General features: G+C 40.2%; 2 protein-coding genes across 13 annotated transcripts in view; one reads left to right on the forward strand and one right to left on the reverse strand.

Annotated features, from left to right (window-relative positions):
* gpat2 (glycerol-3-phosphate acyltransferase 2, mitochondrial) overlaps positions 1–11091 on the forward strand; it is a 183986-nt gene extending 172895 nt beyond the window's left edge. For all 11 annotated transcript variants that reach the window (XM_085294945.1, XM_085294944.1, XM_085294953.1 and 8 more), the window contains 4 exons: positions 6342–6462; positions 7744–7812; positions 8185–8240; positions 10535–11091. In XM_085294945.1, the coding sequence (XP_085151071.1) occupies positions 6342–6462; positions 7744–7812; positions 8185–8240; positions 10535–10651 (363 nt within the window). In that variant the 3' untranslated portion in view covers positions 10652–11091. The remainder of the gene's footprint in view (positions 1–6341; positions 6463–7743; positions 7813–8184; positions 8241–10534) is intronic.
* A 1704-nt stretch (positions 11092–12795) lies between these two features.
* On the reverse strand, positions 12796–22066 carry fahd2a (fumarylacetoacetate hydrolase domain containing 2A). 2 transcript variants are annotated; one of them, XM_085294958.1, is made up of 8 exons: positions 21912–22066; positions 20310–20575; positions 19852–20068; positions 18769–18828; positions 18516–18678; positions 15886–15994; positions 15296–15383; positions 12796–13224 (listed from the first exon to the last, which is right to left on the reverse strand). In XM_085294958.1, exons 2-8 carry the CDS (start codon positions 20573–20575, stop codon positions 13162–13164), a joined length of 966 nt encoding a protein of 321 aa, XP_085151084.1. In that variant the 5' UTR covers positions 21912–22066; the 3' UTR covers positions 12796–13161. The 2 variants fall into 2 exon arrangements, with proteins under 2 accessions (XP_085151084.1, XP_085151083.1); XM_085294957.1 differs by having other exon boundaries at positions 21849–21946.
* Between the last annotated feature and the right edge of the window lie 204 nt (positions 22067–22270).

Genomic DNA, 22270 nt, shown 5'->3' on the forward strand with positions numbered 1-22270 from the left:
AACAGCTCTGCTGGCAGCTATGGAGATAGCAGTAGCATTAACCAATGAAGCGTTTTAAATGCAAGCTTCAGCATCATAGAATCCAGTAAAGATGAGGATATTGTTATTCAAAGTTTTAGCATCCACGTGCTTGGAAGCATTTTGTTTTGCCAGATGATGGAAAAGGTAAGAAACTGCATATTTGCTTATCGCACATTAAAGAACCATAATGGCCGTGGGTGCTGTCATCTTAAAATGGCTTTTCCTGTTTAAATCTCGGAACAATGAACATTTGCTTACATTGTGAATAGTCGACACTATGAGCAGTTTAAAAAGAAAAAAAAGGTGATACCAGCACTTTACATTATGTTTTGCAATAGAGAGCATTTTCAAAGACTTCAGTGTATTAAGTCTTTATAGATGTGTTGGTTATAATATGTAGGACATTCAGTTATATGTGCCCACCACCTGTCTGTTTACAAAAGGCAAGCCATATATAGATTTGGTGCTTTTCAAGTCTGCCACTGAGCTCTGCATCATCGTTGCTTCATTGCTTCCAAAAACACATCACCCTCCACCTCCTTGCCTCCTTCCTCCTAATAGTATTTAGTTGTACTTTAGTTGGTAATGTTAATTTGTTCATATTTGTTACAGGTTGTGTATCCCAGGTTCTGTGAAAGGAGTATTGTGAGCTCAGTGGTGCTTTGTGTGTGCTTCCTGGGATTTATTTCAAGCATCACATGAGAAAAGTCATACAGGCAAACAAAACTGTACTTTGTAATTCTCCAGTAAATAGTGGAAACCTACACCTACACTTTCAAATGAAAAAGAGCTGGCACATATACTTCAAGCTCGGGGGAAAAAAAATCTAATGGTGTTACATTTTAGCTTCAGGGCATTTTTATGTTCCTATTAGATCATTTTATGATATGGACTGATAAATGGACTGACGTTATATAGGGCTTTTATCAAAGTGCCTTACAATTTGCCTCCCACATGCCCATTTACACACACACTTGTGTTTCCATTACCTCACAATCATTTCCTACAAACTTACAGACTGAAACTGCCACTTTTCTGAACCTAATTTTACCTTAAACTAAGTTTTCACAGAAAAACTCAAATTAGAACCTTTTTTCTTCCCAAACAGGAGTCAGGTGGTCAGAGCAAGATTTATATACCCACAACCTGAGCCATACAAGTATGCACACAGAAACTATTGGCAGTAAGGTGCCACGAAGATACTACCTAACCATAACCACTAGGGGCAGGGAGGGTAATTGGGGTCTTAAGCAAGTAGACTTTAACACGTGGGCAGGAAGTATCTGAGATCAAACGCAGACCACCAACCAGCAAGATGACCTTCTACCTTCTGAGCTACATGTCACATGATGTCATAATAGTAGGTAGAGCCGTCTTTCTGTATATGACCTGCTTTTCATATGAATGATTGCCAAGCGACACCTCTGAATACTGGAAATTGCACTCTTCAGTGTGGAGACTACTCTTCTTTTGTGCTTCGCAATTCTCTACTATTCATATGCCTAACTCTGGAAATACAGGCCCTGATTTTTTTTATAATTTAAAGATTTTACCAGCATCACCACACAACAGAAAGAGCATTCTTATGACTGGCTTTGCCACATGTAGCTCGCTGGTTGACTGCATAGTGCCACCCACGCTGGCATAACTTCTTCTCATTTCAGCTTTGTCCACCAAGGAAGTGCCGCACTACAGTTTACAAAGCTCCACTCTTTCAAACTCCATCTTTTAACTCTCTCCATCCAGTACGCTCATTTTTCTTATCCTGCCGCCTCTGCACTGCTATCCTCAGTTCAGGTGCTGAAGCAAGACTGCATACACCTACATAACAGACAGCAAAAAGTATTCCCTAACCTCAGTTTGCCTAGGTAGATTCACTTTTGTTTTGCAGGCAAGAAAAAGCAAGAAAACTTTGCTGTTTTGTTTTCCCAAATGTATGTATATATTTTTTTGTTTGTGCGTATTAGGTTATTTATTCATGCTGCCTCTCAGTTATGTGAAACAAACCGTAAAATGCAATATAAATAAATCAATATGATCGACATTTTAGTGTTATTGGATTCTGCCATTTTCCTTTTGGATCCAATTTTATTTCTGTAGTTTAAAGCTCCTTATATTATCTGTGTAAATATTGTGCTGAAAATGCATTTTTTGTTGCACTTTGCAAACATTCATTCTTTGTGTAATGTCTTTGCTAAGCAGTCTCTCTGGACTTGTTTATACAACAGCTGCAGTGCTGACCTTTTTGTTGTGATGTGCTTTTACTGCTCGTACAACTCAACTCGTGATCGTTACTCTGACGGCTCTGTTTTCATCCTGTCATTTTTGTCTCCAACTTTTTCTGTGTATTTAAGTGCTTCACCTTTTTTATAATGATTGTTTAAACGCTAATTGAATTAGCCCAGTTGACTAAGTGGCACCAGTTCATTAGCAAAAATATAAAAAGTTGTTATAAAAGCTTAATTAATGCATTATTTAAAAAAAAAAAAAGGATTGTATGCAGATATAAGGTGCTGTGCAAAAAGCCCCATTTCTTTATATTTTGGGTATCTAAAGAAGCCAGGCTTTCTTGTAATGTTTTAAAGTGGTCTTGAGAAATAATGTTCAAGGTTCTGAAGGCCTTTCAGTTTTTGTTTGGACATTACCTGCTTTTTCCACCCAGAGGGATGTTTTTTTTTATTGTTTCTTCACCCACTTAACACTGATCTGTGAATCAATACTTCGGTAATTAGGCACCAAACACAAGGGATGAACAAAGAGTTGTTTCTAAAAATAGCAGACATCTTAGTGAAGAAACAATTTTATTTTAGGTGCTTTATTTCTAGCAGCCTGTCCCGAAACATTTATTCTTATTTTTTTTAGTCGAATCTATGGATCTACACAGTTTGAAAGGCATAAACAGAGTTGTTAGCTGAAAACTTGGTGTATCTTGGGTGCAGTGTGTCCTTAACTGGATAGGTAGAGGACAGAAGAAAAAAAAGACCTAAAAATTATCAACAACATATGAACAGTATCTGAAAGTCATCTCCTTTAGAGAGAAAAAATCGACCTGACACAGAACCTGAGAAATGCATCCAGCCCTCCGACTCATCCATCCACTCCTCTGAAATGGTGGTAGGGTTGCTGTCAAGAAGCCATTCTTAGGGAAGGCAAACCAGGAGAAGAGGCTGAGGTGTGCCAAATTATACAAGAACTTGACTAAAAATCTGTGACAATAGTTCTTGATGGAGTGATGAATCCACATTTGACATTTTTGTTCAAAATGTCTACAGCCATCTGTAAAACACGGTGGTCTGTCATGGTTTAAGACTCTATTTCAGCAAGTGGTATTGGGAATCTTGTCAAAATGCATATCAGGTACCATCAGAAAGCATCTGACTGGAAACAGCATCATTTTTCAGCATAATGTTGATCATAAAAACACTTCCAGTGCAGTAAAAGCATAACTGATAAGAAAACCCCCCCCACAGTGGAACACTATCAGTCATGGAGTTGTCTCCCCAGACCTCAACATTATTGAAGCAGTGTGAGATCATCTTGACGGAGAACGGACCAAAATGCAGCCAGTGTCCAAAGAAAAGCTTTGAATCTCCTTCAAGAAGTCTGGAGAACTAATCCTGAAAAGTTCTTAAGAAAAGACGAGGAAGCTTGTCCAAGAGTTCAGACTGTGTTGAAGAATAAACATATCAAATATTGACTTTCAAGGCATAAACTATGCCTTACATACTGTATTTACGTGTTCGTTTCCACGTTTCAATAAATCACTGCACCTTAACATATTCCTAGCAAAATATAAAGAAATGAGGATTGGCTCAGACTTTGATATACTAATGTAAGCCCCAGCAACATTTAAGGTATAAGGAACAATTTTATTACTTGATCAGACATTTTGGTCTGTGGCCTTCATCAGGGTGTCACCCTGAATTATCTTAGACCTCTTAGGACCCTTGTTCTTCTCCGTGCACTTTGAAAGTTGTGGCAGAAACCTCCATTCTCTTTCCACAAAACCTAAAGTTTAGATGAGGAGAGCAGAATCAACCAAATATGAGCTGCAAGCTGTTTGGTGCAGTTGTGTAATGTCCAAAGAAAATGGAACATTTTACAGGAGCAGCTGAACTCCACATGATTATAATGTCCCCACACACTTTATCAAGTAGTTTAATGAACCACCAGCTTCATGGCCCCTCTCATTATCTGATGTACTCATTAACGCAGTCTTTATAGCAAAATTTATTTCCAGTTTCTGAGACAAATGAAGAGCATTTTATAGAGTAATTACACAGTTTATCCAAAGTTTGAGTACACAGCCAAGGACCTTAATGTCAGGCAATGAAAGATCAAATTTTAAAGCATTTATGGATATTTTAGAGAACAGTTTGGTTCCAGTTTTTTGGGCAGCTGTCATATTTCATCACGACTGCTGTGGTTAAATCCAAGTCCTTAAAGAAATGCTTTTCTTAGTCTGCTGTTCAGGAATCTGACTTGCTGAATCTTAGTTTTCTAAAGGTTTGGTTTAACAATTTTAAACACTGTTAATAAAATTATAACCAACTTCAGATTCAGTTATTCTGGACTGCAATAGTGTTCATATGCCGGAAGTGACCTTGAGCTACTGCAGTAATTCATGTTATGGCAAGGACCACTCCACTAAGTAAACAGAAAAGACACTCTATCTTTACTTTCAGACACCAAGGTCAGTCAGTTTAGAAAGTGTAGTCGTAAAATCTATCAAACAAAAATGGCTATCGTGTTGTCTGCTTCAGGAGAGGAAGGCCGAGACTTCCCTTTGCCGCAGAGGATAACTTCTTAGAGACTCAGAGATGAACAATTAACGGCAGCTCAGATTAGAGCCCACATCAGTGCTTCCCAGAGTTCAAACAGCAGACACATCTCAATATCGACTGTTCAAGGGAGGCTGTGAATCAGGCCTTCATGGTCGAATTGTTGCAAAGAAACCTCCCCTGAGGGAAACCGATAAGAAGAAAAGAACTGCTTAGGCCAGGAAAAAGGGATGGGAATCAAGACTGGTCTTTACATTGTCCAATCCATTTTTTCCTCTGGTAGTTGCAAAACCATGATGTCAAATTCACAGGAGTTGAGCTTTTCCACAGGTGAAATACGTGATTCTAAAGCTGGGGGGAAAAATCTGTATAGTCTTAATTTTTTGTTCTTCTTTGTACACAGATCAGGAGGGATTAAGGGATTTGTATCAAACAAACTGTTATCAATATCCATCCCTACAAAGAAACACAAAGAATGGGTTTCTGGGCTTTGATCTTAGTCGAAGTTTTGGGGTTTAGATTTTTGGTTCAGCCCACTGCGACTCCGAGAAGGTGAAAGGATGTCGTTCCTGCCGTGAAGCATGGAGATTGTTGGTAATACTGTTACAGATTTATCCACAATTGAAGAGATCTATACAACATCCTGCAGTGACACAGCATCCCATCTGGTTTATGATTAGTGGGGCAATCATTTATTTCTAACAGCTATTTGACCAGGAAGCAGAGTACTTCTAAACTTTTGGTAGGCACTGCAGATTAGTCTGTTGTTTGAAGTCATTGAGAAGGCTTTACTCTTTCATTAGTGTTTGTTTTCTTTGCTGGTCTTTCGCTTAAATGTAATGCACTTAAAAAAGGCCACTTGAGGCTGCATACCTCTGTCAAGGCTTAATATTACCTCTGCACCATTCATGAGTTGTGTATCTGGATTCGTTTTTTTGTATCTTCATAAAAACATTAAGAGATTTCTCAGATTTAACTGTGATATTAAAATTGTGCATTTGTTAGAATGTGACACAAAATGTCCAATTTACTCCCGTCTCACAATAGCAGCGAATCCTTCCAAAAAATCCTTGAATTCAGATCCATATTGGTATCGACTCCAAATGTTAATCATTTCTAAGTTGGGCCAAGCCCCACTTTTGTGAAGTTTTCATGCAGATCTGTCCAAAACTTTTTGAGTAATCCTGCTAAAAACGGACCAACAAACCAAACCAATCACACGGCTTACTTGGCAGAAGTAATTGGGCTCCTTCTGTCGTACCGTTAATAGTCTTGGATGTATTTATTATCCACTGCGATTTTCTTCTACAAACAGTACATCAGCAGCACTCTCATAAAAATATGTTGCCTTCAAATATTCAAGCCTCAGCGAGTCAACAGTTTATTTTGAGTAATATCACATCCCAGAGCTGTGCATCGTCCTCCTGACAGTGAGTTTAAGTATGTGGTATTGTAGTAGAAAATAATCTTTCAACTCTTCACTGCCTCATTCTGATTTACTCTTATGTGTCCTTCGTGGCCTGTGTCAACTTCTTCTAGATACGACAGCCAAGTCACTGTCCAGAGATGCTGTTCTTCCTCTGCAGAATGCTAGCTGGACATCTCAGGGCGCTATGCTGGACCACTATGGGGCTGGATCTCTTTGAGATGCCTCTGGCTGGTATGTGGACACTGTTTAAGGGAAGCTGGTCACCTGTGTTCAATGTGGGGTGGTAAACATTAGATAGGTCATAAATTCCTTTTGTGGTTACGAGTAATTTGGCAATCTCGTGATCTGGTATTAGAGTGACTTTTCAGTCAGGCCTACTCTAGTATCGATGCATGCAGTGAATGCTGGTGACATTTTTCATGTTTTGAAAACCAAAACTATACTGATTTAAACTCACCTGCAACAGCAATTTCCAAGGTGTGGTCTGCAGCCCCCTAGTGGCCATGAAGGTACTGCAGGTCAGCTACAAATAGTCACTAAAATTATAAAAACCCTTAATTGTTAATATGCAATCAAAGCATTTCAAACTAATTATGCATTAAGTATTTTTTTTATTTTAAATGGTCATTTATCTCAACAGTTTTTCATTTCTCTTGATTAGTGGTGTAGAAATGCCGTGTTGCCTAAACAAAACCTTTGACTGTCGAATCCACATCAAGTGGACTCCCAAAAGAGCAAAAATTAATCAATGAAAACAAAGTGCTGTTTTAATATGTGGGAACCTCTGCACTGCAGTGTTTTCTCACAGTGAAGCACTCACTGCTTCAACTAGAAATGCCATTCTGACCATTTTCCCATGTACATTTAAAAATGTTCCAGAAACCTAAAACCAGAGCACAAATATCAACTTTTGCCATAAATTGAACTCCCTTCTGTATTGAAGATAATCACCAGTGATCAGAGCTGGTTCTCCAGCCACAACCCAAAGACCAAACAGCAGTCTTTATTGGAGGAGTTGGATTTTTCCAGGCCCAAGAAAGACCATCAGGTCAAAAACAGAATGTGAAGCACGCACATTGTTCTTTTTTTTTTCCACGTTAACAGTGATGTACCTTATTAATTTATCCCCCATGTTCATATTGTGAGTGCAGAGTTCTACTATATCACCCTGTAACATCTGAGAGTGAGCATTAAGCACCAATGACCCGAGCTGCAGGGTGTGCTTTTGGCCACACAACACTATAGCCACTTACACTCCCCGCCCCCATTCGCCAGATTTAGCTTCTAGTGACATCTTCCTTTCCCACAAACTCAATGCAGAGGTGACCAAGGAGAGGACCTTGAAGGGGATACAAGCAAAATTAAAATCAGATATGGTTTTTGCTTTTACAGGACGAATCAAAGAGCTTTTATCTAGTAGCTTTTATAATAAGATGGCTTTATCTTAGCAGATTGTTCTCGCTTTGTTTCGCTTGAATAATTGCCTCCATTTTCATGTCTTTCCTGCTGCAGAAGCTGAGTTCGTGGCTCAAATACACTCACATCTTTGTGACACAGCAAATAAGAAGAAACAGCACTATGGTGAGTTCAACCTGACATCCCCCTGGAAAAAAAAAACTCACAAAGATCTTCCATTTTTGTGTCAAAACTTTAAAAGCTTGTCACCTTGCCTTTTTAAAAAAAACTGATTCAGTGTGTGTTGTAACAAAGGTACGTAGACCAGAGAAGAAAAACAGCTCCTTTCACTCCCATCACATGCTATCCTCCTTGTTTAAAAAAAAAACACCATAAAAGATAACCAGAAAATACCCAAATGACCCTACAATGTTACACTCTGAAAAAAAATACAGTCCCACTGGTATGGCTTTGTTCTCCTATCCCAACCTGCTTTTTCTATATTGGATATCTGTCTGTTCTTTTGTTTCATGTGCGTCTTTTTGCTGTATCTCACAGAGAGCTGCTCAGAGGAGGCGGCGCACACTGCAGTCAGAACACTAATAGACCTGGGGGTGAGTGACAGCCTGTGTGTGTGTGTGTGTGTGTGTGTGTGTGTGTGTGTGTGTGTGTGTGTGTGTGTGTGTCCGTCCAAATCTGCCTGTGTGCCAGGAATTATAGCTCCACTCAGGACTCAAAGTTGAGGTGCTATCCAACTCTAAAAAAGTTGAAGTGATCTCCAAATCACTATTAATCAATCAAACTGGTGGCATTTTTCAGTGGCTGTGAACAGAAACCTGATGTTTGATGCAATAGGAAGCCTCTCTGCCTGGCTGGAACCAACCAAATCCAATCATGTAGGAGGCAGAAATGTCAGTTCATAAAGAGAATTCACTGAGCCAAAGACATGAGTTATTTAAAATTAGGAAATGGAAAAAAGTAGCGCAGACAGGTTGAGGTCTCTTAACTGTGACAAAGTGGTTTACATTTGACATTCAGGTCTTTAACCTTTCCCACCCCAGAGGTCCCTGTGCCGGTGCCATTTTTGGTAGGGTTGCACTGAGAAGTTTTAAAGCAGCATTTACACATGAGATCAGTGTTTACAGTCCCATATTTATAAGGCTCTAATAAACTCTCTAATTCACAGTTGGAAGTAAAATGATCGATAGAACAATCAATAATAGTGTCTCATTATAACCTCACTGTTTTTAAATGAACCTGTAATGCTGCTATCACAGTCTATTTCTGTTTTTACATTTTCTCCCATTCTAAGTTTGGACTAAAGATTAAAACATCTTTCGATCTCTGTAGATGTGCTGCGGTTCAGCTTCTATGTGGAAAAGGCTCCTCTAAATGTTGGTTGGTTGGGATCAATGATGCATCACTCTAATCCTTCCATCTCGAAACTTCAAATATCATAATTTTTACTGCATTCATTTCACAGCTGCAGTTCCTTGAGACTTTACACGCTAAATATATGACCCCCTTATAAAAAGTGATTTGTGATTACAGGTTTTTCTACCCGGAAGAATTTAAAACTACTAGACTCCTTTCAGTAATAAGAACGTAACCTTGAAAAAGCCACATGTTGTGGAGTGCAGGAGTTATACGCGGAATAGGACTTATTTTAACAATGAAGCATTGTTTTGATCTCACTGAAGGATATTATGCTGCATATTTTGCTGGAGTGTATGAAGCAACAAAACTTGTTTTTTTGAGGAATCCTCTGTGGCACATTTCTCTTTCTTCCCGTTGGGTGTGAGATGACCTGATATGAAAGCACTCCACCAGGGCACAGTGAACTCTGGATTAAACAGAAACTTTGATGAGACTGGATAAAGGCCTCATGTATATTGTGATAGATTATCATGCTGCTGCAGCTTTCAAGTCTGCGGATGTTTTTTTTGTTTTTTTTTTTCTTTTCATAAAATGAAAGTTGGAACACAGCAAATGGTTTGTCTTGCAGATGAATATGAGCCTCTCTTATCTCCATCTGCTGTGATTCTGCAAACAGCAGCAGGAAATATTGAAGAGAAAGAAGGGCACCAACTTAAACTCCGAAATCTGAACAGAAACGCAGGATTTTCCAGAATGATTTATTGTGTAGCTTTTGTTTAGTGTTGGTTTTATTCATGTAAAGGAGTAAAAAGCACCGTATAAATGAATGTTACTTACTTTTACCTTTTGTTGTAGGAGGTATGATTTTCAGAAGAAAGAGCAAAGAAGCAACATTTTTATCCCTACTCTACCACTACAATAGCCTTTCAACTCGGCAGGCAAAGTGTCTGCTCCCATCAGTCTTCTCTTTCAGTCTGCGGGTTGGGAATCGCGGTCTTTTTAAAAATAGAGCATCATTGACCCATTTATCTGCAAACATCTCAAGAGGCAATTATTAAGTTTATTATTGAGGTTATCAGTCAGAAATGGACCTTTTCTTCATCTTAAGCCTCCGATGGTAAGGCAGGGGGAATTCTAAGATCTCCAAGTTGAAGCAAACAGGAAATGTGCTTCTAGTTTTTAGGAAACTTTAAAAGAAAAAGGAAGGACAACACAATCTTAAGTTTGCCTCTTTCATTTGGCCTCATTATTTCAGACCTTGCTAAGTGAATTAGGTGATGTTGTTTATGTGAAATCTGTAGCTTTGTTTTTCTCTTTCATTTTTGAAGCGTTGTTGCTTTGGGAGCTTTTTGTTTTTATCCGTCTTATTACCTCACTGTTTTTTATTCAGCCTTGTGCAGGAAGCGCTTTGATGAAGATAAGAAAAAAAGCTGCGCACTCACTTTGTTCAAATAAAGGTTACTAAATAATAAGCACTGTGGTTGCGATGCTACTAACGTATCTGTGTTTCTGCTCGTTATTTTCAATTCAGGTCCTCTTGGAGGAGTGGCAGAAGGGAGGCGTCTTCCTGGCTGTTAGTCCTTTGTTCCAGTTGTCAGAAAACAGGCAGAAACTGCACCGCTTCATCTCTCAGTACCTCTACAATTAATACATTTAACTGAGCAGCATGACTCAAGGCTTCAACGCGGCTTTGTTTTCTTGCAGAGTCTGACCTCATCCTCTGTTTGTATCAAGGGAGCCCGTGTTCAGTTAAAACAGATGCATGCTGAGCCAGGACGCTGGTGTCTTTAGGTTAATTGCATTTTGATTTTTCAGTGATGAGACATTGATTTTAAGTTTATCTTTAGTAATAGCATTTGCATAAAGCCGCAGGAGAGGAGGATTATTAAGTCCCTGTAATCAGTTGTGAGGACTCGCTGTAGGATGACGCTCGTTGGTACAGTTTGCGCATCCACGCATGTTTATGTTGTAACGAAGGATGCATCAAGTTTTGTCTGTTCCGTGAGAAAATGTTTGTTTGGTTCTTTATACTCAAATAAAAGTTCCTGTGTCATCATGACTTGAACAAAAGCGCAAAAAGTTCACTGTGTACAAACGAAACCAACTACAGCTCGCCTCTGTCAGTGCGCCCCAGGGCACCTGTGGCTACAATGTAGCTTGCCATTGCCAGTGTGTGAATGTGTGTGTGAATGGGTGAATGACTGAATGTAGTGTAAAGCGCTTTGGGGTCCTTAGGGACTGAGTAAAGCGCTATACAAATGCAGGCCATTTACAGCCCTTTAAAGTAGTTTATTAGTTAGTCTCTTGCACACAGCCATGGTTCTGAGCTGCTCTCCTTCTGGACATAGATCATTCAGTGCTGAGTCAGACCTCTGGAGAGTCTGTATGTCTCACGTAGACCTTTTGACATTAAGATGCAGAGACAAATCGATGGCTTGCTTTAATGGGGACTTGGAGGCCTCTGTATTTTGGCGTTCACAGCTGACTGTTTGTACAGTCACATGCCAGTGCAGCTGTTTTTACTCCTTCAGCGAGCACAGACCACAGCCGCAGTGGTTGAGCTGCCATCGGCCGTGAGAATCTACTGCCCTCTAGTGTTGAGCTGAGGATACTGAGTCCTAAATAGTTGTGGAACTGGCCTGTAGCCGTGGCCCACTCGGAACAGAAATTAAATTAGAAGGTTTGCGTTTGAGTATCTGTTTAAGAGCAGCTACCGAGACTTAAAACAGAGGATTTGCATAATAAGAAATGTGAGTTTTGAGGACTGTTTTCCATGTGAGCTGCTCTCACGTGGAAAAAAGAAAATCATGAACACCTTTAAAAACAAACAAACAAAAAAACAGGATAGGGATTGATTGGCTGTGGCATTTTGAAGTCGCAATTCAGACGATGCAAAATACTTTTTTTCTGAGTTATTATAATTATTATACAGTTGCCAGTGGGGGTGAACTAATTTAGCATTTTTTCCATTAATTTCTGTGAATATGTAAGTCTGATTTCATATTCGAGGTGTTCCTTTAGTCTTCATAATAAAAAACTAGAAGAGTGCTGAAGATTCCCTCTGCACTGCGCATGAAGTGAGGCTGTGGATCCAGAATAATAGATGGATCTGGGTTAGTTTGTGTCTCCAAAATTTCCTTTAAAGGGTCCTTCCACAAACTCGTGGATCCAGATTAACTCCAAAGGTTTATCTTGGGCCAATCCCCGCCTTCAGTAAACACTTTCATGCAGAGCTTTTCATAACTTGTTTAGTAATCCTCTTGGCAAACAGACAAACCAATCACGTAACATCCTTGGATGAGATGAAAATCTCCTCTGTGACTTGTGAAGATTGCCTGAGGCTGAGGTTTTTTTGTAGGGTATTTTGAGGTTAGCGAGACACTGAGCTGCAAAGCACTCCACTTTGCACCATATATGTTCAACAAAAAGCTAACTAATCTTAAACTGAAGCAGTTTACAAATTATAAGGGATACAGTGGTCGAAACGTAGCTGCCAGTTTGAGGATGTCAACATGTCACACTGCTGCAAATTGTAAACAAGTACACTGAATCCATCCTTGAAGCTCTGTCAGACATATTTAAAAGCTGCTACATGAGTCGAAACACAGATCGAAGTAAAAAAACCAAAAAACAAACAAAACACACAGTTGGAAGCAGCATTTTGTAATTTCATTAATTTCCACACATCTAGTAATCTGTTTTCCTTCTTTTATGGGAAAGATGATGTTCTTTCACTTCTGACTGAAGTCTTTGATCCTGAATATTAAATCATAATTAGAAATACTTTTTACGTCAGTGTCAAAATACTTTTTTATTTTCACATAAAAAGAAAAATCAGTAGGTTCACGGTTTCTTCTGCACAGCACGAGTGGGCGGCTGCTGACGGAGGGTATTTTTTACAGCTCGTGATCACTCTGAGGTTGAGTCACATAATTACTCTGTTTTGTGTAGTAAAAGAAAATAACACATTTTCTCTCCTCACAATTACTGAAGTATCATGAATAAAACATTCATCAGGGAGTTTTACATATCTCCTGATGGTTTTTTCACATTATGTAAAAGGGGGAAAAAAACTATTTGAATAGTAATTCATTGTGAGGGTGATCAGAAGGTGCAGTTCAGCGGCTGATGTTCATTCATGGATTCTCTTCCCAGGGTTTACACCACTTTGTTGATTATAGAACCTAATTGTTCTATCTGGCACTCCACCACGTCCCCCTTCTGGAAGAAAAAAAGTTTTTTTAACACTTAATTAAAAAAAACACATTTCAAATCACTGCCTTATTATCTGTTAGTAATTAATGGGGGAAAGGACAATATAGTCCTTTTATGCCTCTTTTCAGCTACGTTTTTTAAATTCCTTGCCTTTACTAAAGTGGCTTTGCATTGATTCACAGTTTAATTTTTGTTTTCTGTTTTAGCTTCTTTCTCCAGGAAGAGCCTTGCAGCAATATAACAACCACAAAATGTCAATGAAATTAAGCGACTTGCAGCAACAACAGAAAAAATAAGTGTTAGCAATGCTAAGTAGGCAGGTCCTGAGTTGGCTCAGCTTTGCTGGCCTCACATCCAAAACCACTGCTTCTCATATGAGGGAGTGGCATGTTCATTAGATGGTTACCTAGGCAACCAGAGCCTGGCCATTAGTGACCTACTGTCGTCTACAATCAATACTTATGTGTGACCTAAGGCTTTATTCTGATTGGCCGACCTTTGTAAACCAAAGGTTTGAACAGATGTGTGGAGATTCTGTGCTCACACGTGGAAAAGAAAGTCATCACAGGAGACTTTCTTTTCCACGTGACTGTAAGCGCCTGAGATGACAACATTAACCCTCTGAGATCTTAAATCATCATCAGTTTCAACCCTCAAATTTAACCTGAAGCCAAATTCTCAACTTAGGTACTCTGAAAGAGCCATTTTTTCTTTCTTCACCCCTCAGCTGTACGGCTCATGCTGTATTACCATCGCCCCACAGGATGAGCAGGTGTCGTGGACACGCATGTTTGTGAATGCGATGACTCGAGAACGAGGCGGCGTAGGAGTTTGAAATTGATACCGTAGTGTTTTATTAAATTATTCTCCCAAATCTTAGCAATAAGGGAACAAATAAAACAAGAGCACTCAGAGAGCACAACTGCCCCCAAAGGGCAAATGCTATACTACAACTTTGATGTTTTATTATGTTTTTATTACAAAATGATGATGTCAGCCTGTTATATTATCATTGTGACATCGTAGGATGTTATTGAAAAAATAAAGTGTGTTATACAGCTCCCTCTATGCCCTTTCACGTGATATGTTACTCATTATTTATGATTTCTTGAAAAATGTTTTCATGGTCAAATACTTATTCAACCTAGGTACTCATGACCCCCAAGGCCTGGTATATTGTTGTGAAGTTTGAAGACGACTCATAAAAAATTGTGGGTAACACAATTTTCTTTACAGATTTTCACATTTGGTCTGACGTCGACTTTTGTTTCCAAAACCTAGAGATAAGGTCTTGTTATCACTTCTGATTACTTGAGCCCTGCATATTACTTTGTTGCTGATGGTTGGTTGTGAGCGACCTTCCTAACCCTCTAATGCAGGAGTGTTGAACTACAGTCCTCGAGAGCCAGTGTCCTAAAACTTTTCTGTCTCTGCTGCAACACACCTGAATAAAATTAGTAAATTTTATTCAGGTGTGTTTACTCAAGCACATTTATATATATGTAAGTGTTTGGAAAAATGTACTTCAAAAAGTGCTTTTATTGCACCATGTTCATTCACATGCTGTAGCATGAATCAAATGGCTGAATTGCTGCTTCAGCATGCAATCAAGTTCAAGAGTCTTGCTAATGATCTACTAAATTTATTCAGGTGTTGCAGCAGGGATGCATGTAAAGGTTTCAGGACACTGGCCCTCGAGGACTGGAGTTGACACCTGTGCTCTAATTTAGTACCCTGTCAATCATCTGTATCCTGTACTTATTGGTGATCATTTCATGATTTCATGAACTGGGCTCAAAAGTTCTTGAATGTCACCGACTTTCTACAATCTCTGGTTTCAATATTGCTGCCACTTCTTGGGTAAGACTTCTGAGGGTTAACGAGCCTTCTTTGATACCATACAGAGATAAGAATAGAAGGGAAAAAGCAGTCTGATAGATATTACCTGTGCAAACACCAACCTCATTATTCAATACTTTTACCATGTTTGATAGAGGCATAAACCACATTGGTAACAAAACATGTCCAGACCAGCTGTACATGCTGCGAATTCACTTTTGTCAGACTATAAAATCACCTTGAGAAAGATGGGCGGCTTTCTAAATGCACCCACGCCTGGAGGAGTTCCTGTCAGAAACACATCGCCTGGAATCAATGTCACAAACCTATCAATAGGGGAAAAAGCACAGAGTGGAATATCAGAAGAATTACCATCACTTCAGCAAATTAGGATTTTCTTTCTCGTCGTCGCGCAGTATAATTTCAGTATTAATTTAGATTAAGCCGGAGCATGCGAAACAATATCTCCCACAGATTATTCCGCTGTCTGCACAGATCCTGTGAAAGGTGCTGTGGGCTGCCATTATTAAGAGAATAACACAGGCATTATCACCAGTAAGTTGAGCGAGAGTGGGAGAGGCGTTGTAGTCTTAAAATCTCAAATCAGATCAGAGAACGCTCCAGCTGGTCAGGGTGCCGGTTGGGGTGGATAAGTCTTAAATGAAGCGTGTAATTTTAGCTCAGAGTCGGCAACTTTTTGTGGCTTCATTTCTTAACTTCCTGGAATCTGAACTCTCAGCTTGAGTTACTCAAGCAGAAAAGAGTACTTTGTTATGTATATGAGTACATAAACACACAGTATCTGAACTTCTCATTTATGGAACTTACTTTGAGACCCAAGCGACAAGCGCTGCTGTCTTGAAGATGATCTGATCCGTGTTGCTGTCCTGGACCGTGTCTCCATTAACCAGGCAGCGGATGCTCAAGTTATGAGGATCTGAAGGAGAAATGACACATGAAGTAGTTTCCTACTTGTGACTTTAGGCCTAAAGATAGGAGACAAATTTGTAGGGAAATAATTTTATTATTTTAAAGAAGCTGGTGGAAAGTAGTCTAAACAAATTTATTAGACCACCCGTCATGAACACACTATTATTTTTTCAAGAGTACATCTGCATCGTGGATAACAACAGTTTTTATGTTTTAGCATTTAAATATCATTTCTGACCTGTAGCTGGGGGCACTGTCTTTTCAACAGTGCACTATAGGATACATGTGATCACTCAGAACTTTCTTCTGTGCAGTGATGTTTACACAGACTAAACTCATACATTCAAAATGCCCCCGACAGCATAACACAGCCACCTCCTCTCCCTGCAGGGGGGTCAAGCATCTAGGCTTTTCCTTTAAATTGTCACCCATCCGTAGAGGGTTTTAATTGCTCAGCTGCCTCTGTTTTACCTGCACGCAAATAACCAAAGTAAGAGGACAACGACACTTGTGGAGGGTAATTACTAATAATAAAAATTATGTAATTATCATTTTCAAACAGGCAGACAAGCACACTCTACCTTTAAAGAGCGATTTTCATTCTAACTAAACTTAGACTGACGTGGTCTTTGACAGCGACGGTGTTGAATCATTTTTCAAGTGTGTTGTATAAAAGAAAAGCCTCGTCTCTCTGAAGAGGACATGTCAGCACGGCTTAGTTTTGCAAAGTTGCATCTGAACAATAAACAAAAAAACTTCTGAAACAATGTCCAGATGAGACAAAAGTGGAGACATCCGGCTGTAATGCACAGCACCATGTTTGGTAAAATCAGCACCCTGTAAACCAGGGGTGGGCAACTCCAGGCCTCGAGGGCCGGTGTCCTGCAGGTTTTAGATCTCACCTTGGGTCAACACACCTGAATCACATGATTAGTTCGTTACCAGGCCTCTGGAGAACTTCAGGACATGTTGAGGAGCTAATTTAGCCATTTAAATCAGCTGTGTTGGTTCAAGGACACATCTAAAACCTGCAGGGACACCGGCCCTCGAGGCCTGGAGTTGCCCACCCCTGCTCTAAACTACGGTGATGGAGGGGTGATGATCTGGGCTTGTGGTCCATCCGGAGGCTATTTAAATGTCACCTTCCGTAGACGTGGGCACGCTGCTACCCTGCTCTGCTCCTGCACCATCTCCACACCACATCACAACGTTTGGTTATTTTGTTCTCCCCCGAAAAAAGTGAGAATGTCATCAGTTCTGATTGTCTGTTTGTTAGCAGTCTAGCATCCACAGTTCTCAAGAAATTATCTGTGAATGTAGCGCCAATGAGAGCTCGAGCTGATTTAACTTTGGTGAATTTTGGTCACACCAAATGTGAAAAATCTGTAAAAACTTCAATATTACAGCTTAGCTGTGATTCACACATACAACATCTGACATATACGGACTGCTTTACAGCACTGATGTGGATTTACATCTTTACTGTTGAGTTCAATAAATTTAGTCTTCATCCACGAGCCGTTTGTAACATTCACAAATGAAAGCCTGAATGGTAAATGGTCTGTATTTGTATAGCGCTTTACTAGTCCTCAAGGACCCCAAAGCGCTTTACACATTCAGTCATCCACCCATTCACACACTGGTGATGGTAAGCTACATTGTAGCCACAGCCACCCTGGGGCGCACTGACAGAGGCGAGGCTGCTGAACACTGGCGCCACCGGGCCCTCTGACCACCACCAGTAGGCAACGGGTGAAGTGTCTTGCCCAAGGACACAACGACCGAGACTGTCCAAGCCGGGGCTCAAACCGGCAACCTTCCGATTACAAGATGAACTGCCAACTCTTGAGCCACGATCGGCCAGAACGAATGAACTGAAGCAACAATGTAGCGCTCATTAAAAAAAAATAAAATAAAATAAAAATCATACAGAACATAATGATGAAGATTTATTGCAGTTAAAGATGTTTTTTTACAAGCTACTGAATGTGTACCCAATGTTTCACAACTGCATGTAACAATAACCATTTATAGTATCTTACGCGAGTTTTTTACTTGTCAGCTCAAATAATGGCCGTAACCCAAAAGCAAATATCAGCGATGATCGCCTGTTAAGCACAAAAATCATCGCGGGACATTTTTATGTGAACATCTCATCTTTGAAAATGGATATTATGATGTGATGCAGGAATATTCTAGTCTGCATATAGAAGTAAGAATTTCTTTGTTTTGTTATTAAACCGTTGGTAGCAGAAATTAAACCGTGGTGAATCGTAAACATGATGGCCCACATTTGACAAGAATGTTTTTAGCCTTTAGAAATCCTAATGGTTACCATTATCATCTGGTTGGGGCTTTCATGCTGCTCCCATCAGCTACAAAAACAACATTTCCTCACTGAATTGCAGCTTGTTAACTCGGTGAAGCTGCTGGCGTACGGAATCACAGATAATTGCATGAGTCACCAGATTGTCTTTAATTCCCCCTTTCAGCCTCACGCTTCCTGCTGCGGATGCTCGTTCTCTCACCTGTCACGGTGTCAGTGGTTACTAAGGCTGGGCCGAGAGGACAGAAGCTGTCAAATGTCTTTCCTAGAAGCCACTGCTTCCCGTTACGCTTCATCTGCCAGTCACGAGCGCTGACGTCATTGGCCACGGTGAACCCGGCCACGTAGGAGAGAGCGTCTTCCTCCTAATAGAAAGAGGAGTGGAAATCAAGTCAGAACAGCTGCTTCGCCAAGCGTGAAAGCACCGCGGCCTTCATTGATGCTGTGATGCTGACCTTGATGTGTTTTCCTCTTCGTCCTATCACAAAGGCCAACTCCACCTCCCAGTCCACCTCCTTCAATCGCACAAAAGGCCAAGATGATGTAAAAACGGCGTCAAGAAGCATCACATGTGTATTTTTTAGCATTAATAAATTAAAGTATACTAAAAACAGCTTGTTTGTTTTTTTTATGCAAGTGTTGTGCTGTTAAATTATTGTCCTGCTCACATCTATCAAAGAAAACAAAAGAATTAATTTGATTGGTTAAATTTTAATCAGGCACTAAATGTGAAATATGTCACAGGGCCTACTTTTAATGGCTAACGTAAGGAGTCCCCCAAATCTTTTCTATAATACTTTGGTATTTTCTTCACTCTAGTCTGGCTTGTCCAGACCAGATTCCTACTTTAAACAGTGACCTACTCAACCTTTAACCACTCATGTAAAAGTATTTTTCCATTAAAAGTAAATGTTAATGTGACAACTTTCAAGGGATTTGAAGTTCAAAGCTAGAGAGATGCACTTCTACACAATCCTATCCAATTCGCATACTCTGAGATCAGTATGTAGGCTGCTGATCAGCAGAAAAGGTCGCGTGCAGTTGACTTCAGTCTGTCTGCAGTGGTCAAAGTGTGTGAGCTGTGCAGACTTGGGCTAAACAGACACAGCTCAGGGTGCACTGACTCTTTGATAACATACATTATCAGCTCAATGCAGTCTCTTCATTAGTTCTGGTGTTTGAACTAAGGAACAACACAACCCATTTGAAAAATATGACAAAGATGACCTTTATTATCTGCACACCACACTGCCTTTAATGCAGATAACGTGGGTCTGTGTCGTCTGTAAGGCTACATTAGATGTGTTACTCCTTTGGGAGTAATTCTGGATAATAAGAGCGGAGATTTCAGGCTTGCTTGAAGTCAAGGCTGATAAAAGCTAGAGGTGATAGCTCTTGTGGTGGTTTTTGCTCAGAGATCTTCAACAATCATCTTACAAGAATTTTATTTATTTTTTGTCTTTTTCTAGATATAACTTTGACTTCTTTTGAGTTAGCATTGTTCTTCCTATTAAGGCCTCTGTCAGTCTTGCCCTCACCTGGCTCTCAGAGGGCAATATGATGTCATCGTACGGCCCTGTGATGGCGCTGGGAAACTTGTTGAAGATGATTGGTTCTTTGGGGATTGGAGCATTTTGTTCCAGGCAGTGGTCGCGGTAGTTCATACCCACACATACCACCTTCTCTGGACCTGTCACTGGAGACAGCAGCTGGATGTCTGCTCGGTCTACTACACACTTACCGGACGCCAAAGCTCTGAGGATGATGATGAGGAAGACTTGTTTTAGATGATGTGGAAAACAGAAGTTGAACAGATGACCAAGCTTGTTGACATATGTGAGAAAGAAGATTGTGTTAACTGAAAATACTAAAATGATGATGATTTGAGATGAGTGTAATCAAATAAGCTGATGATTGAGTCATTTGAGTAGAAGGAGCATAAGGCAATAGTATGGCTGTATTAATTAATGGCTTAATGGAAGAGAGTTGTTGATACCTCTGTGCACACTCCAGGCCCTTGTCTCCCAGCTCCAGAAGCTCTCTCATTGTTGACGGCATCAAGGGGTCAAATGCCTTCAGATCCACCACACTGTGCCCCTCACCTTGCTCCACTCCCACCCTGATGTTTGCTTCTTCACCACGACGTCGAAACTGCACCAGACGCATCGCTGCACCGCTGAGTCCTCGCCTCTGCACGTCCACAGCTTGCCCCTGAGCGATTACACTCCTGAAGATGCAAAAGGAGCGAAGAGGAAGTCTCATCTGTTCGTGTGAGAAGAAGAGGAAGTGGAAACAGATAGTAGAGGTCATACCTGATCCTTCAACAAATGCACAGTCCAAAGACATGGATGGTAGTTTAACTGATTTTGTGTGAATAAACATGAATAATCGTTTTTCTCTATATGTTAGCCCTCTGGTAGATTGGTGACCTGTCCATGGTGTAGTGTGACTCTCACTGGGATAGGCTCCGACCCAACTGTAGCCTTGAATTGGATTAGAGAAATAAGATGGAGGACTATAGCTTCATTTTCCTGTTGTTAGCTGACAGGAGCGGCGCCTGGTGTGATATGCTGCTGCTGCTGCTGCTGCTTCAGGTGTGCTGTGCACAGAAGTTCTTCAGTATACACCTTGGTTAATAAATGGTAAATGGACTTGTTAATGCTGCACAAGGCCGGGCGTCATGGACACCCAAGTTTGTGAATATGAAAACTTAAGAATGTGGTCGTTTTCTGAAAATCACCTAGGATTTTAACATTTATATTAAAGGTGCAGCTACTAGGAGGCTGTAGTGTAGCACTGGTGACCACTACCATTTTCTACTTTTCTTGAGCAGTCAGTCAGCATGTCTCATTCTCACACACACACACACACACACACACACACACTCTTTTAAATGTAAGTGACTTCTATCTAACATTCACACACACATTTACACTCCAATTAAGACTGACACTAAGCTTTAGTCTGAGATATCGAAATCCACCGACAGTAGACCACCTGAGCCACAGCTGAACAATGACTGGATATTTGATTTAAAGAAAATAAGGCATTTTCCCCCAGAGACCTGCCTAATATGACTGGATTGTTTCCCCCTCTATTTCTGACCATTCTATGTAAACTATAGCGCTAGCTGTGTGGGAAATCCTAGTATATCATCAGTTTCCGTTTATAATGCAGTGCAACGATTCTGTCATGCACTACTTTTCTAATATTCTCCAGATTCTGACTTTTAATGCCTCAGTCTAAACTCCTTAAACTCTTAAAATTTGCGTGAACCCTAACTTTTCTGAGAACCGGCTGCCATAATGGAGCAAGTGCAAATTAAGTTCGCTAATCTGCACAAAATAATAACACGTAATTATCTCCCGCTGTCGCATTGTAATAGAGCTGCAAGTTGTAACCACGGTGGAAAAAGCAGCTTCTCTGTGCAGCTTCTGTCCCTAGAAACGGTACCTGCAGCCTGGGATGATTTGCTTATCTCGGAATTTTTTTTTTTTTATCATTTTTAACTCTTATTTTATACTAAAACACTTACAGAACAACCGTGACACCTACTGCTTCCACTTCGACCTTTGCACTGCCTTCAGTCAATACTCACCTCCGCAGTTTTTGCAGCTCTGCACAGAAAACACTACTTTTAGCTACTTCCGGTTAGCGTTTGTAGTCCGTCAGCTCAGTCTCGTCCAAAGCGAGATAAATCACTCAGCCAGCGACGGAGTGCAGCCACGATTATCATTTATATCATTGCTAGTTGTAATTAATATATATGTGTGATGTAATCATCTAAATTGAGCTTTTGGCTTTTTAATGAATCGGAAGTAGAAACTACAAATCCCTGCTGTGTCCTTATTGTGTCTTGAAGTACAGTAGGAAATTTGGCGGCCTGGCTAACTTAAATTTAGACATTTTCTACAACAAAACACGAAATAAATTTACAGCACATAATTTTGCTGCTTA

This window comes from Mchenga conophoros, linkage group LG12, assembly GCF_057382185.1.
Source record: "Mchenga conophoros isolate Kocher_MC1m ecotype Shallow Benthic linkage group LG12, M_conophoros_male_GT1.1, whole genome shotgun sequence".
NCBI lineage: Eukaryota > Metazoa > Chordata > Actinopteri > Cichliformes > Cichlidae > Mchenga > Mchenga conophoros.

Coding starts and splice junctions, on each gene's coding strand:
- fahd2a (XM_085294958.1), bottom strand. CDS start 20,575: ATGAGACTTCCTCTTCGCTCCTTTTGCATCTTCAGGAGTGTAATCGCT. Junction 15,995..18,515: donor AACCACTGACACCGTGACAG/GTGAGAGAACGA, acceptor TTTCTCCTTCAG/ATCCTCATAACTTGAGCATC. Junction 13,225..15,295: donor AGCCGCCCATCTTTCTCAAG/GTGATTTTATAG, acceptor TTTTTCTTCCAG/AAGGGGGACGTGGTGGAGTG.